The sequence below is a fragment of the Anguilla anguilla genome, chromosome 7, assembly GCF_013347855.1.
Source record: "Anguilla anguilla isolate fAngAng1 chromosome 7, fAngAng1.pri, whole genome shotgun sequence".
Lineage (NCBI taxonomy): Eukaryota > Metazoa > Chordata > Actinopteri > Anguilliformes > Anguillidae > Anguilla > Anguilla anguilla.
Genome location: NC_049207.1, coordinates 46,850,363 through 46,866,175, shown reverse-complemented (window position 1 = coordinate 46,866,175; position 15,813 = coordinate 46,850,363). Strand labels below are relative to the sequence as shown.

Below are 15,813 nucleotides of genomic sequence, written 5' to 3'. Positions count from 1 at the left end.
AGAGTTTTTGTGACAGGGACTCTGTAAAATCATTATAATTATAATTGAATTGAAAATGGCACTGCAAAACATTATAAGTTCATATTTGAACATATGTTTGGCATGGGGGGTGGATCACATCGCAGCCAATGCACTTGTTAAGTACAGTGGGGGTCATCATCTTGGGAAGCTTAGGAAAGCGTTCATAAATATTACGAAACTGCGCAGAAATGCGCGCGCCACACGGGGTATAGCGGCGTCCCGCGCAAAAAAAAAAAAAAAAACGCCTAGCGGCTTTTGAGACCATAAGATGAATTGGATACGTCCAGGGCCTCTCCCAGTGGCTGTGTCTAATTAGCGGGTAACAAGCTCCATATGGGCAGCTAATTAGAACACAGTGGCTGCGGAAGACTGTCTGCCGCGGGAGGAGGCGCGGGGGGGGGAGGGGGGCTCTGACATTTCCATCCCATTTCCGGCTCAATCAGGCACAGGCGACCGCTTGAGAAATTTCCGGTGCCGCCGATCGCTTCCTCCCTGAAGCCCGACACTCAGCGCAGATACATCCGTCTCAGACTTTCGTTTGCGCCCCTATTTATTGATCTGTTTGTTTATTTTCTTCCTTATGACATTTTACCCCAGGGGGCAGCTGAGATTTAGGATCGGTTTTGCAAAAAAAATGACAGCCAAGAGGGCAGCGAAACAGACCATGGGCCAAATCCGAAAGGAAGCAAAACAAATAAATTATAAACACTGACCCGTGAACGGCCCCCAACAGCACATCACAGAAAGCAGGGTGCACTGTATCATGGGAACAATTCAGTAAACTGCAGCTATGACACAATCCCTATTTCTCATGAGTATATGTTCCTTCAGAGATGACAGGACACATTACAACAGGAGAAAAACCTGCATCATAAAAAAAAGTCTCTTGCTGCCACGGTTCAGTAATTTTCTATTTTTTTATTTCTTTGTCAGAACTAAGACGAAGTAATACAGAAGAAGCAGGAAGTGGACATGGGCTGGAGTACAGACACAAGACACAGCAGGATATGGGAGTGGCCTGGACTACAGATACAACTGCAAGTGGGGCATGGCCTGGACTACACACACACACAACAGGAAGTGGGGCATGGCCTGGACTACAAATGCACACAACAGAAAGTGGGGCGTGGCCTGGAATACAAATGCACACAACAGGAAGTGGGGCGTGGCCTGGACTACACACGTACACAACAGGAAGTGGGGCGTGGCCTGGACAAAAGGACACAGCGGGAAGTGAGTGCGGCTCAGACTACAAACAGTAGGAAGTGGGCGGGGCTTGGTGCTCTGGACACTACTCGTCTCTTTCTTCAGCACATGCCACATAAACACACTCACACGCGTGTGCCTGCTCACACAAACACACCGGTCATTCTGAGCCCAACCTGGGTTCCAGGGTGACTCATCTGGCCAGAACGACTGATTTCTGGAGGGTCGACACCCACCCAGGAACATTGGGGGAAACGGCTGCGTCCCATACGGTTTTAAGGGGACACCAACTGCTGCTGCTCCACCAGTCCCACGGAAGCCAAAACCGCCCCCTCTCCCTCCCCCTCCCCGTTCCACGGTCATGCTCCACGGCCCTTCGCCCTCTCCAAAATCGTTTGTGGTGTTCCTCTGTACCCGTCAATCACCACCGAGAGAAGGGGGCTGTGGTAAGAGACTCCTCTGTGAACACCCTCTGGATGTATCCGTGTAGATCGCACTGCTGTTTGGCCGGGTCTAGACGCAGTGGCAATTAGAGTTAGAGCTAGGGTTATTTATTGGTCTGTTAGTAATGTGAACTTGTCAGGGAATCACATGATAATTGTAAACGAGTAATGAATCAAGTGGGCTACATCAACAGGGAATTAGATTAAACGAGCCCATTTTACTTTCCTCCTTAAAATGCCTACAAACCTCTTCTCCCCTCTTTCCTTCCTCTGGGGTTGGGGGTTGAGAGTTATTGGTTCTTTAGTTTTTCTTTTATCAAATGCAGATGTCTGAAGTATATTATAAGCAATTTTCCAACTGGTTGTTGTGGTCTTGAAAAATTAAAACAACTAGGCTGGATTTGGTACTTCACGTTCACTAAAAACCTTGGAATAAAAATTCAATACATTGCAAGTTGAAAAATTTAGGTGTGATCTTGCGACAAAAACTGAGTTTGTAATAACGCAGGCAGGAACAGATCCAGGATTGTTATTTTTTTGTGGGAGTTTTCACACAAAATATTCTCCTCCCACGCAAGCAAACACAGTGACAATGATGTTTCATCAGGTTTGTTCGAACACAATGTGAATTCAACACGGCTGAATAAACTGTCCAAACTATTCTCAGTAGATCCATAAGAGATATTAAAAGAAAACACGTCTTGGTTTGTTTTTCTGAATTAGGAGCTGAAGTCCAAAGGAGCAGTAAAGCCGTGACTATCAATCTCAATTTCAGAGACTTCACCTGAGGCTATATTACTGCTGACTTCACTCCTTCCAACTGTCAGTCATTCTTCACATTCTCTGAAAAACTCTGGAGTTTAAACTCCAAAAACCTTCTAGAGTTTTGTGTTTCTTTTTTCATTCCTGATTGCATCACTGTAATAATTCTATTATTTTGTGAAAGGTAAAAAGCCAATGTGTGCTTCTGACCCTATTTAAGTGAAATGAGTTTAAACTACTGACCTTGTGGATTAATAATGTGTAGCTTAAGCAGGCTGGATAGTAGTTTATAGCTGCAGTAACATCCTTTGTGAAGAGGTCACAGTGACCTTCATTATCTTTCGCTGCCATTTTATAAAGCCATCACTGAAAACTACAGCGGGGCAAAGGGGGGTGGAAGTGATTACATAAAACTTATGGCTGTAACACTGTAGCTTTTATGTATATCATAGGAGTCATTTAATTTTGAATAATTACACATTGCAGTACTGGGCTGTAGAGTTTTAATCTGACGAACCGTTGTAACGGCAGGTGAAGATTTTGTGAAATATGTGGGAGAGATCAACAGACAGACGTTTAACGTTGTCATAACGACCGCGTCAGCAATAATGTGCAGTGTTCCGGTAATTCCAGCCGCCTAAAGTGGCTGCATTGTAAATGTCAAGGAAGATGAAAAACTACCAACCATTATCGCAGCACGGCCGAGACTGTAAGCTGAATCTGCCTATTCATTCCGGATAGACTTTTTCAAAAACAAACTTCTAAAGTTCGTTTTTTAAAACTATGCGGAGAAGGGGAAAGTGTGAATCTTTTTTGCTTTCCCTTCCGTCTCAGCTGCAGATAACGGCTTTTTTCCCCATGAAGGATAATTACAATGATGAACTATAAATCGCTTGTTAGCATCCACATCAGAGAATCGCAGTTTTATTGTTGTATGCACCTGTCAATCAACACAAGGTACATACAGTGCACAGCTGCGAGTGCTTTAGACACATTCTTCTTGTGGAGACAAGTTCTAAAAATTATTCTGAGAAATCCAAACAACTGCTAACTTTATCATTATAGATTATATTTATATTTAAAGTTATTGTTGCGCAGACACACCAATTCATTTTAACTTATTTTTAAAAATATTTTTGTAGTTATTATTTTCAGAGATCAGTTGTGACTCTCCAGGTCTAGGGCAAGCCATCCCTGCTTCAATGCACTGTTAATGTCGAAATATATTTATTTCTGGGGAACAAAAAAAGAAACGTATCACAGGATGTTACACAATTAAAAGGATTACAATAACAGAACAGTCATTTCCCCAAACACAAGATCTGATCACGGAGTAGAGCAAGTACGATTGCGTCAGTGCCTGGTCTTTAGAACCCCTCCTAGTTCACCAGAACTGCGGCATGACTGTGTAACAGTCTCTCCTAGTTATCAGTAATAAAGGCGAAATCTGGAAACAAGTCTCCTTTTTAATGCAAGTAAGAGCACTCCAGCGGTCCAATTACGTGTTCCCGAAGAGCGGGGCCAGGTCCTCGTTTACGGTTTCGAGGAGCGAGAGATTCCCTCCGCGCCGAAATAAATTGGCTTCGGAGAAAAGAGAGAGAAAGCAGGTGTACGTGGTCGGGTTGTCCCGCGGACGCTGCGCGGGGCAGCGGTGATAGGGTGGAGGTGGGGGGGGGGGGGGGGGGGGCTGAAGGCCGCAGAGGGGGGTGTGGGGGTCAGGGGATTTTCAGACAGCTGGAACAAAAAGAGATTTAATTGGACCTAGAAGCAGATGGGAACAGACAGAGATCAGACATGATCAATCAATTTTGGCCCTGACGAAGTCATCCTGTGATCTGGGACTTTGCCACGTACAGACACACACGCGCACACACGTCTCATCCACGGAACATTCTAGAAGAGTAAATGAGAATCTGTGTCTCGACTGTTCACCCCAATGGAAATTACACCCACACGCTGTATACCTCCTTATTTTACACCCCCAAATCAACAAGAGCGTGGGCCTTCCAGAAACCAGTCAGGCCAAAAAACATCTTCAGCCTCTATTACAGTCTTCACCTCTCAAAGAGGAGTCTGTGTCTTTAGCACGACAAGCACAGCCCACAGGCCCTTTAGCAATGGGAATAATAACTATAACACACGACAAATCACTCGCTAACCTCCATTCAGGGGGACTCTTATTATTACACACCTTTCAATCATCCTGGCTAACGTTTCATTGCAATCAATTAGCCAACTCCTATCCAGAGTGGCTTTGAGAATGTTAGTGCCAGTCTCAGGAATAGAGCATGATATCGCCTAGGCACAGAAGACCCATTTAGAATCAATGCACAAAGAAACGCCACTCAAAAGAACGCAGGCACGCACATCAGTGTTTGTTTGGATGTGTTTTATGGTTGGAGATGTGTTCTGCAAGCTACTCAAAGAGAGATCCAGATAGTGCTCACCATTATCGTTTCAGCTCATCTTTATAGCAATTGTCACAGTGCAGACTCTTTCATTGATTTCAATGGTAACATTTTTTATTTTTATTTCATATAGTTATTGTTATAGCTTTCACTCCCTGTGGAAAATGGCCTTAGAATGTACTAAATACTGATGTGTACTGAATACTGTAGTGGTTGGAATAGGATTGGTGTGTGTATAAACTCGTATAAGACCAGAATATCGCCAATATACATACGAAAGCTATACGTCGCCTTGCACATTTTCTTGCCCCCCCCCCCCCCCCCCGCCCCCCGCGCCAATCATAACGGGTCAGAAGTGTGCACATTTGTGGACAGACATAATGTGCACATCACCCTCCCCTCCCCCTCCAACACAAAAATCTGCATCTCTGAGACAAAAAAAACATGTCTGCCATACAGTCCTTTCCACTGTTAATGTGATCCTTTCCACTCCGAGGTAGGGAACAGTTTAAATAAATAAATAAATAAATAAAAAACAAAAAAAACCCCTTTGTCTTACAGGAAGACAGGGAGCACCCGCCATTTTACTCATGACGTTACCATGGTAACAGATGCCTTACAGTGAATTTTACACCTGAATCCCCCTCCCCTCCACTCCCCTCCCCATAGCTTTGTATTGGCTGGTACTACACCCCTGTTCTAGATGTCTAAAACGACATCACACCCAAGGGGGGCTATCTATGTTTTACTACTAGATAGAATGTAGAGTTGGAGTTGAATTGTAATTGCACTTGTTAACTTTGTATTGTTACTACGGTCAGAAATAAAGATTTATCTTTTCCAGTGTGTTTAAAAGTCTGAGCGCTTGTCTTTCCCAACTGCTTCGCTGACTGTGAATCACATTTATGACATTCTTTATCTCTGAGGCCTTTTCATTTTTTTTTTCCTAAATGGATCCACGCTGACAGTTCCCATTAGTGTGTCTCAATGCTCAAATCTCAGATGAAAAATTAAAAGATTATATAACTTCATTGAAACAGAAATGATATTGCATACAGTATGCTGTGGTATTATGAACAATTTTCAAACTACATCTTTACCAGACATTTACAAATGTGTTAGAGGGCTAATTACTAGCAATGATGATTGCCTGCACATGTGAACTAGTAGTGCATCCCCTTTGGCTTTGGGGCCAACTAGAAGATTTTTTTTCTTGTCTTCATTTAGGTTTTAAAAAACATTGTTCATCCATTAATTAATTGCAAACATACATGTAGTCAGGGAGCATAAGGCATTAGAATCATTTGGTTCAACAAAAATGTATAAAAGTGCATCAACAGCACAGCTGTGGAAATTAACATTATGTTCTCTAAAGACATTACGCAAGGGAAGCACGACAAAAAGCTATTTGTAACTATTAAAACTGATAAAGGAACAACCCCATCATTATCAGAAAGCTGATAAAGTAACAACCCTAACTGAGAATGAGTATGAAATCCTCCTGCGAACAGCTAAAGACAGATGTCCCATTATCACCACCTGAGACAAGTGAGGGAGACTAAGGATCACAATAGACATTCACAAAACAGGTTAGCAGAAATGATGGGATATCAAGGTTTCACGTAATGCCACAAAAAGGTAGAGCTACAACCAGCTGTCAATCATCGACTTGTCTTCGGCAAATCAAAAGGTTTTACTCTCCTCAGCAACGCGCAACGATTGGCTGAAAAAATCAGTGAGTCGGCGATGGCAGACGCTAGCTGAGCCTCAGTCTCCCGGCACTGGTAATCAGACGCCCACGAGCGCGCGGTAGGCTTATCGCTGCCGCTGCACGCCTGTCTCCTGTCCTCCGCACCCAGGTGTTTGTGACACAGTGTATACTTTTGTAATTAGCGTTGCGGGTGCTCGGTATATTTCGGGGTCCTGCTCCAGGATTGACGGCGCAGGGAGCGTGTCGAGTCTGCGCTGAGCTAACGCACAGGCAGGCGTTTCCCACGACGTCCTCAGACAGACAGACGCGATGCTCGATCCAGACGAGATTAAGGGTACCGAGAGAGAAAACAACAAAGACCAAACAAGACAGGCAGTAGAAAAAATAAAAATAGAAAGGAAAAAAATGTAGAAATCAGGCGACACTACAGACAGCCAATACCCAAGGAAGGCTTTACCCTGAAGATGGCTTTAATCTGAAGATTAATATGCCTGTTACAGCATTATTGGCTTACGAAGACACTTTGTTTAGTTTGTGTAATGATCAATTTTTGTTTGTATCAATACTGGTGTTAATCAGCTGTTATTGCATCCAGTGTCCTGCCAAGTTACTCTGGATGAAAAGCAATCTGCTAAAGAACTCAATACAAGAGAAACACTCCATAAAAAATAAAATAATAAGAAGAAACTAAAGCTTTTTCAAGGGCGGCTAAACTTTCCCCAGTTTACTGACGGTTTTCCAGAGATCCTTCAACAGTCCATGTCCAAGAGTCCTGGGGGAGAAGCACGGACATGACCACAGGGAAACCTAGACACCCTGGAGGCCTTTTGAAAGAACGTGCCTCTTCTCCACTGTGGCACTACAACAGGGCCTCAGCTGAAAGTACACCTCTCTACTCTGTCCAAAATTATAGCTGACCTCTTTTGTTTTTTTTTTTTTTACAAAAAGAACACCGAAACACACTGTTCATCACTTATACACGCATACAGCAGAGAGAGAGAGTGAGAAAGTATGACTAATTGTGTAAACTAATTGCCACCATTCATCACGGTGGAGAAACACCACCAAAGATTATTTTTGAGGGTAACCGCAGCAACAAATCACTCAGTCCACTTTAATCTGTTAAAGCCCCACCCCTACAGGGAGCCCTCTCCAATCAGCACGCCCTAGCAGACCCGACTAGCGCCCAGACTACACGTGCACTCATTTTCTCATTAATCCGGTAGCCCACTTGACTGCATGGTTCTTTATTAACTTTGACACTGAAGTTGCTCATAATTATATAAAGCGAGAACAGGAGGATTAATCAGCCCTGGGGTCATGCAAAAAAATAAAAAAATATGACGCAGGACATATTTCCATTTCGAAAGCAAGTCAGACAACAGCTCGCATCTCAGCAGGTGAAAACTTCCATCTGAGAAGCCATTTCTATCATTCTTCCTTTTTCAAATTTTCTTTCCATCTTTCCTTTTCGCTACTTTTCTCCTTGATTTTTTTCTCTACTCATTGTCTTCCTAGTCCATTTATTGGAAAAAAAACACAATAGCACACCAACATGTTGCTAAAGGCGAGCATCTAATGCATTTTACATTGTGTGCGAAGTCCATGAGGCGAATTCTGAAACTCAGACCCAAGGTGAGCTTTGATAAGAGTCTGCTAATACAACAGAGGATATAATAGCTACAGTACAAAGTCAAACTAACAAATAATTCTCAACAATGAATCACTGAGACGGGATTCTCTCGTATGAGATGACACCTTTTCAGCCAGGATGTGCATACGGAGAAATTATATTCATCAGGAGGGAGAGCAGACGCACACAAATCTCTGTCACAATACATCAACGTCAGATGTGGCTTCTTTCGCATGCTGTCTCAATGGATTTTCTGGAAAGAAACAACAAACGAAGATGCCACGCACACTTTCATATTTACAAATAAGGCAACACAATTTAACTTCCTGATCAAGGACTTTCGGCCATTGGCCAAACTACAGCGTCTAATCTCTGGGGGTGTATATTGTGTTTTGTGAGAGACGTACAGCACAATATACCTATTTTTGTTAAATCCACAATTTAGAGGTAGGTTTAGATTCAGACTAAATGCTAATACTTTGTTTGTCCTTAAAGGTTACCTCTAAAACATGTATATTTTTCATGAATAGCGTCTGATTTGATCTAACTGAAAAGATACAGTGATGTACAGAAGTTATGTGCAAGCAGATCTGTGTCCTTCTCCACAATTAGCAGCTATAATTAGGAGTCACATCTGCCGCGTAAGGTGCTCACCTGCTCCCCCACAGAAACACTTCATTTCATCTCCCCAGTGCTTTGATTATCTCATATTTACATATCATTTCGGTGGAATTTGCGAAGACTACTCCTGGGTTCAAATCAACATTTGTCCTTGAATTTGACTTCAGATTAAACGCAAACATATCTTTTTTTTCCTTGTGTAAACAGAATTTGGCAATTTCATTTTAGTGATTTGTGACCTCACCAACTCTTGAATTAAATTTTAGTCATCCATTGTAGCTGGAATTTTTGTACAACACAAATACGTATTGGAAATAATTCTGAAATGTAGGCTATGTAGTTGAAACCCTTTAGAGGCTAAATCCAAAAACACTTCTGAAACGATCCCTGAAATTTTTTATAAAACAACCAGAAAATAAACACTCAGATAAGGCAACAAACTCAAAGACACCTCTACACTAGCATCAAGAGCCCCTCCACTCAAAAAACAGTTTTTTTATAGATAACAATGTATAAGTGAAAGCATGTCTTTCACTATACAGATCCCATTTGTCCACTGTAGATGGAAAGCTTCTCCGTACTTTTCTGAAATGTGAGTTGGAAACCTGCACATACAAGCAAAATTTGTGACATTGCAAATGTGTCAAACCTATGAAGGTCCACAATACAAAGATATGCAAATTACAGGAGAGCGATGTAGGAAACTGAAACCTTACACAAAAAGCTGACTAGTTACTGACATTGTTGTTACAGTTACAATGCTTGTAGTTTAAAAGGATGACACTGCAAAGAAATGGATGATGTTTCTGTCAACCCTCAATGAATTTATCCTATGAACAATTATTGTTCATCTAGCCAACGCCGATATACCAGACGTCATAGGAAGCCATTTTAGTTGTCCAAAAAAGTATTAGCACTAAAGTATTAAAACAAGTCAGAGACATACTGCTGCTTTGGTCAGCATAATGCACCATTATGAAGAACCTGGACTATGAAACAATTGTATAATTGCTAATTGATATATAATTGCTTCCTCAATATGTGGAAAGTAGTTTGGCGCAGCACCGAAATACTGAAACTAGTCCCCATCGGAATTAACAATTTGCTCCGTTTTTAAGTTAATTTGGTAATAACTACACCAGCCATGCTTTTTGTGATAATAGGCTGGATTTTCTGAAAATGAAAATATGCCTGAGCTGTATTTAATGGCTTCAGTGCATAACGGCTTTCCTCGTCGAATGCTAAACGGGGTGGGAAAATGTCAAAATGTACCGGGAGTTGGACAGAAACATTTTCGATTTTGGAATTTTTTATAGGTTATGTTGATAGCGAAAAAATGAAAATTGACAGTCCTGGAGGAACGCGGCGTCTGCAATTTTAGCCCCAATCCTGGAAGGGGTGGCTGCGTCTGCAGGCTTCTGTGGTTCCCGGTCAATCAGTAGCCAGCATAAGCCTCGATAACCAGGAGCGTGGACTCTTATCTTATTCCACACATATGTCCAAGAATAACCGGAACAGATGAAAGCGTGTGCGATTTCTCCCCCCTGTAGCCCCCTGTGGTTGAAAGGCCACTAAGAGAGATGGTGAGCTCTTACTCAAAACGGTCTGTCACTGTGCCCGTTTTTACCACCACCCCCATCTCAGTGGTAGGCCTTCTTCTTTGTGCAAATAACTCATCTCCACCCCAGCACTGAACCACCCGGCCGGGGGGGAGAGGGAGAGGGAAGAATCCCATTACTGTAGCCCAGCAGGGAGGGAGGTGGGATTTTGAGGCAGGGGTGGGGTGGGGGGGGGGATAAAAACAACAATTCCGTTCTCTAAAAGCAAATATCTCGTCGCTAATTATCCCAGGACGCGGTGTCGGAGGTTAATACCGCCGCTTCGGCGTTCGCTGCGAGCCGGAACATTCCGTACGAGGGGGGGGGACGAGGGCGATGTGACCGCCGCCGCCGCCTCCTCCCTCTCCTGTGGGGACAGCGGACGGCGCAGCAGCCGAGCAAGTGCGTTACGTGGGGACGCAGAGTTTAGGCTGGGTGGAAAAACACAGCGAGCAGGAGGGTGGGAGATTACCCTGAGGACAGCGCGCGGGGCGCCAGCGATGCGTTCTCACACGACCGCAGGCAGAGAGGGGTCGTCGCTCGGGGCACGGACCACAGCGGCCTCCGGGCTCCAGGGGAACAGTAAAAACCCGCCTCGGTATCCGGCCTGCGGTACTGCAGCCTCTGCGGACGGACACCGCAGCCTCTCTCACTGCACTGCATCCCCACTCAAGGGGCTCGAGGGGCTTTCACAACGACCGCTTTGATTCAGCTTTTAAGCGCCGAGCAAGAACAAACAGCAACAGATCCCGCTGTTCTCCGGGACCAATGGTTGGCCTGGTAACTGCTGCAGATTTTAGCCCGGTTGCCTTGACTCGAACGGGAGCGATTAGAACAGGGCAGCATCAATGTTTTAGTTGACGCTCATTAGACGGTCCCCATTTTTCTTTTTTAAATCGCATTTCTAATAGCTGGAAATAACCATTTTCTTTAATAAGTAAAAACACAAAGATGAACCTCATAAAAGCGACGTGTCGACGAAGCCAGAACGACAAGCCACGGCAACGATTCGTCCTCGATTCGTCCTTCGTTGCAGAACTCCACCCCCTCACATCCTCGCAACACGACAGGCCCAAAAAACGAAAAAAAGCAAAAGGACCGTGTTCCAAAACGGCAAGCCTCTGCACGTCTGCCGATTCCCGGTGCAAACGCAAACCGGGTTTGCCACATACAAGGCGAAACAATCAACCCCTGCTGCGGGTCGCAGAGAAAACAACACGTCTCTGCCGTCATTCTGCAATCAGACTGGGAACCGGCAATGCCCATCCAATCCCTTTATTTCCAATACCTGTAGGCACAAAGCAATTTTCATCCTCCGGGTGTGAAAAGAACGATCCAAATTTAGCCAAACAATTTAGCCCGGCTTCTGAAGACTGGCAGTTAGGTTTTAAACGTAGGAAAAAGCAGAGAGGCATGCGAGAGGCTGCAATTTGTCCCTGTGGTAGGTAACAGGAAGAGCAATATAAAATATAAGATTTGTAAAGAAAAAAATAGAAACAACTCCAAAAGAGATTTTGCAATCACTGATCATTTTTCCTTTTGAGTTACCTGCTGTTGTCAAGTTGTTCTTGACATCGGTGTTTATAACACGGCTGCTGAAGAACAATCACAGAAATAAAGAGACATCTTTAGTCGTAAACGCTATCAAGAAACTTATGAAATGCTATGATTTCTGAAAATATACAAAAACATGCTTTCAGATCTAACATGGTAGTGGCAAAACCATGAGACGTAACAGACTAAGGGGTGTATACGAAAATGTGTAGGTGAAGGAGGCCAGTGTGAAGGAAAGACAGTCAAGCAGTTGGTAGCAAAATCAGGGTTGGAACCCACAACATCTCAGGCAAAGGGATCATCTCAACCTCAAGGCACAGTAGAGGTACATTTTTCTTCTTCAGGGAACACATTTTCCAAATGTACTCTGAAAGTACAATAATGTTCTATTTGGGGACTAACAAGTAGATTTTACAAGCAAAAAAAGGTAAAAAAAAAAATGAATTATGCGCTGCTGGCTAAGGGAACAATTTTATGTATCCGACAGGGTACAACCCCAGTGAAAAGCATCTGTACCTTTATAGGCCCTTTTATCGTGCCTTTATTTTCTGAGAGCGTGAGCACCCTTACTGACAGAGCCCATCAGGAGGGGCCTGGAACCCAGAACCTCGACCCTGCAGGGTGCTGAGAGACAGGGACTGCAGGCTGCCGTTTCACCTTAAAAACAAGCATCAGCTTCAGACCCGAGGTACCAGATGAGGTGAGTTCGGTTACATATCACTTTAATTCATCAATTAACTGCCAAGTCAATGGGGGGAGGGGGTGATTGTAGACCTGGGGGGCACCAACTATCATGGACGCAATGCATTTTTAAAATATCTTTTGCCCTCAGGCGGATGGCACCCTAGGTGTTCGTTCATGTCACCTACGCAGGGCTCAAATTGCAGGTGGTGATTTAACTCAAGTCAGTTCAAACCACAGACATAACCGGTCCTTTGCAGGTTTGTTCATTTTAAAAACATCCACTGCCATCACGCTGTTTTCTGATGCCGTCACCCCAATTAATAAAAGCCACACGCTCCTTGATCTCAAACAGTGGGACTTCTAATTAAAACTTCTAAATTAAAGAAAGATTGCTTTGTCATTAAAGGGAAGCTGTAAATGAATTCAATTAGCAAATTGCTCCAAGGTTAAATTAATTCCTCAGACCCACACATTTAATGGTAGTAATCTCGCGCATTAAATTTAAAATTAAAAAATGTTTATCCGAGCAGGGAACGCAAGAGACTTTCCACCCCCTATCATCACAGCACGTGCACGCAAAGCTTTAGCTTTGTCCTACACGACGTGACAATTGCGCATGCAAGCACGCATGCACGGCAAGAACACAGACATGCATGCACTCACTGTTTGTTCCTCCACATATTGACTGTTATATCAGGCCATAGTAAAAAAATTTAAAAAAAATTCACCAGCGATAGTCTGCAGTTGTAACTCAAGACTTAGACCGTTGACAGAATTTCAACAGAAACTAGTTATTGTTTCCTCTCTTGAAAACTTAAAAAAAAAAACATGGGCACCAAAAACATTCAGTTGTCAACAAACTTTTGGATACAGCCGTACAACCGCATTAGCAGAGAGACACACTACAATAATCGCCAATGCTATTTTTAAATGTAATCAAGAATATTAATAATTTCTTCTTTAGAGAGGAGAAATGGTTTCTTACATGTCTTTCTTAATTATATCAAGCATCAGATTACACACCTGCCACTCAAAAAGCATTTTTTATTCGAGTTGCCACGAATATTTAATTTAATTATGATTAAGGCAAGACAAACTGAAGTGCTTTCAAGAAGGCCTTTGATTAGCTCGGCTCTCTTTTTGACGAGCATCGTCGGATTTGATAAATAAATAATAAACTTCGTTAAATGTTAATGCCCATTTCCAGCAAATAAATAAACAAATACATCAATCACATTTTGGTGGGAGAAACTACCCACATTAATCTGCAGAGCATTCCGTGCCTTATTTTCCTGTAGTTTCCACTGATATGTGCACCCACGTCACCAAGTAGCATAGAAGTAAACCTACTGTTACTATTGACTCTAAATAATGACATATTACGAAACAAAAGCTTAAAACCACAACAGGATTCACTCAGTAGCCAACAAGCAAATCACTCGCTGTTTCAGGATTCTAAACTATGGCTAAAATATGTTAAAACATTTTCATGACATTTCTTCACTAAGCTAGGTTGTTAACATAACATTAAACTGTTTGTGAGTGCTTGTTTGACATTTCTGATCGGAAAATATTTTTTTGAATTCAAACCAACGCAACTCACTACCCGATGCAAAACAATCTGATACCCTCTATAAGTGTGCTAAAGACCATCAAATATGTACTAACAACATCACCACAATTTCAGTTACTCACATTTTGTTGACTTTGATTTAAAATTCGAACATTTTATAACTTTTTTACCGCATTGCAATGGCTATCGGTTGACATTGACTGACCCTTTCACATGGTGTATCACCTTGCTTCAAATTGCTCATCTTTTTCAGCTGGGAGGAGGGTTGTTCATTGGGTGGTGTATGGGGTGACAGGGGAGCTGATCCTGAAGCTGATGAGGAATACGTTGGGACTGGCACGAGGGGAAATGATTTAGTAGCCTACAATAGCTTGCTAAAAGGCCTGTATAGATTACATTTCCGCTAAAACAGCGAAATATGGACACAGAATTTTCTATGTGAAGATATGAAGGAGGCTAGCAAGCGTATTTCACTACTGGAATTAGCTAACATGTTAATGTGCACCACTCGCGGACTAATAAACACCTTTCTGTGTGGAAAAAAAAAATCAAATCGGGAATGATTTCACTTCAGGAGCAAACACGTGGGCACTTGGTATTCTCGAAATTCCCAGACTATGCATTGCCGCCAGAGGTTTGAGAGTTCAAGGATAATTTAACCATCACCATTTAATTTAAATAGAAGTGAATAATGCAGAGACTGTTTATTTGATAACTTTGAAAAAACAAGTAAAGCAGAATGAACCGTTAGGTTCGTTAGTATATTATAGACCTAATCAAAATCAATGCTCTACATTGCAAGAAGGTCATGGGTTCAAATCTCGGCTTGTGGCCTTTCTGTGTGGAGTTTGCATGTTCTCCGTGTGGGTTTCCTCCCACAGTCCAAACACATGCAGCAAGGCTAATTGGAGACTCTAAATTGCCCATAGGTATGAGTGCGTGAGTGAATGGTGTGTGTCCCTTGCGATAGATTGGTGGCATGTACAGGCACGCCCAATGCACGCAGGGATAGGCTCCAGCACCCCCCGCCACCCTGCTCAGGATAAGCGGGTATAGACAATGGATACTTGATCTCCCAGTAATCACAGTGTATTGCCCTCCAAAGGATAAACTGTGAGTGGAATTAGCCTGCTTGTTGCACATGCTAATTCTGCTTTCAGAGTAGATTGCACGAGACAGGAAATATAGAACAAAAACCTTTTTTTTTTTTTAAATGAAAAGGTAGTTATCTACTTTTATCCCTCTATGGAACGTTGTCTCTTTGGACCGTATCCACAGATTGCGATGCTACAAGAACCTCTGGGAATGAAACTGAACTGCAGAGGAGTAGCACGTCTCCAGGGTGTTCGTCCCCCGGCGAGGCCTGTTCATATTACACACCGCGATCCTCGTATGTCTTCATTCAGCAGAGAGGCAGAAAGTAGGCATAGGCACTTTCTAAAATGTAGAGTCAGCTTCGGGGCTCGACTGTCTTTGGCCCCGAACAGAGTTTTGGACAGCAGACGGTGAGATGAAAATTCAGATGTTTCTTTGGTGCGCGTGTGTGTTGAACGTGGTTACGTAGGTTTGAGGTGTGTGCGTGGGTGTGTATGCATTGCA

At 43.1% G+C, this 15,813-nt stretch overlaps 1 protein-coding gene and 1 long non-coding RNA gene across 3 annotated transcripts in view; one reads left to right on the top strand and one right to left on the bottom strand.

Moving 5' to 3' along the window:
- LOC118231936 (protein shisa-like-1a) overlaps window positions 1-3,758 on the top strand; it is a 42,657-nt gene extending 38,899 nt beyond the window's left edge. The window contains exon 5 of the mRNA XM_035426338.1: window positions 955-3,758. Within this exon, the coding sequence (XP_035282229.1) occupies window position 955 (1 nt within the window). The 3' untranslated portion in view covers window positions 956-3,758. The remainder of the gene's footprint in view (window positions 1-954) is intronic.
- The window catches only part of LOC118231937, a 131,743-nt gene extending 117,314 nt beyond the window's left edge, over window positions 1-14,429 (bottom strand). For both annotated transcript variants that reach the window (XR_004766177.1, XR_004766176.1), the window contains exon 1: window positions 14,337-14,429. This is a non-coding gene — a long non-coding RNA (uncharacterized LOC118231937). The remainder of the gene's footprint in view (window positions 1-14,336) is intronic.
- Window positions 14,430-15,813: the final 1,384 nt, after the last annotated feature.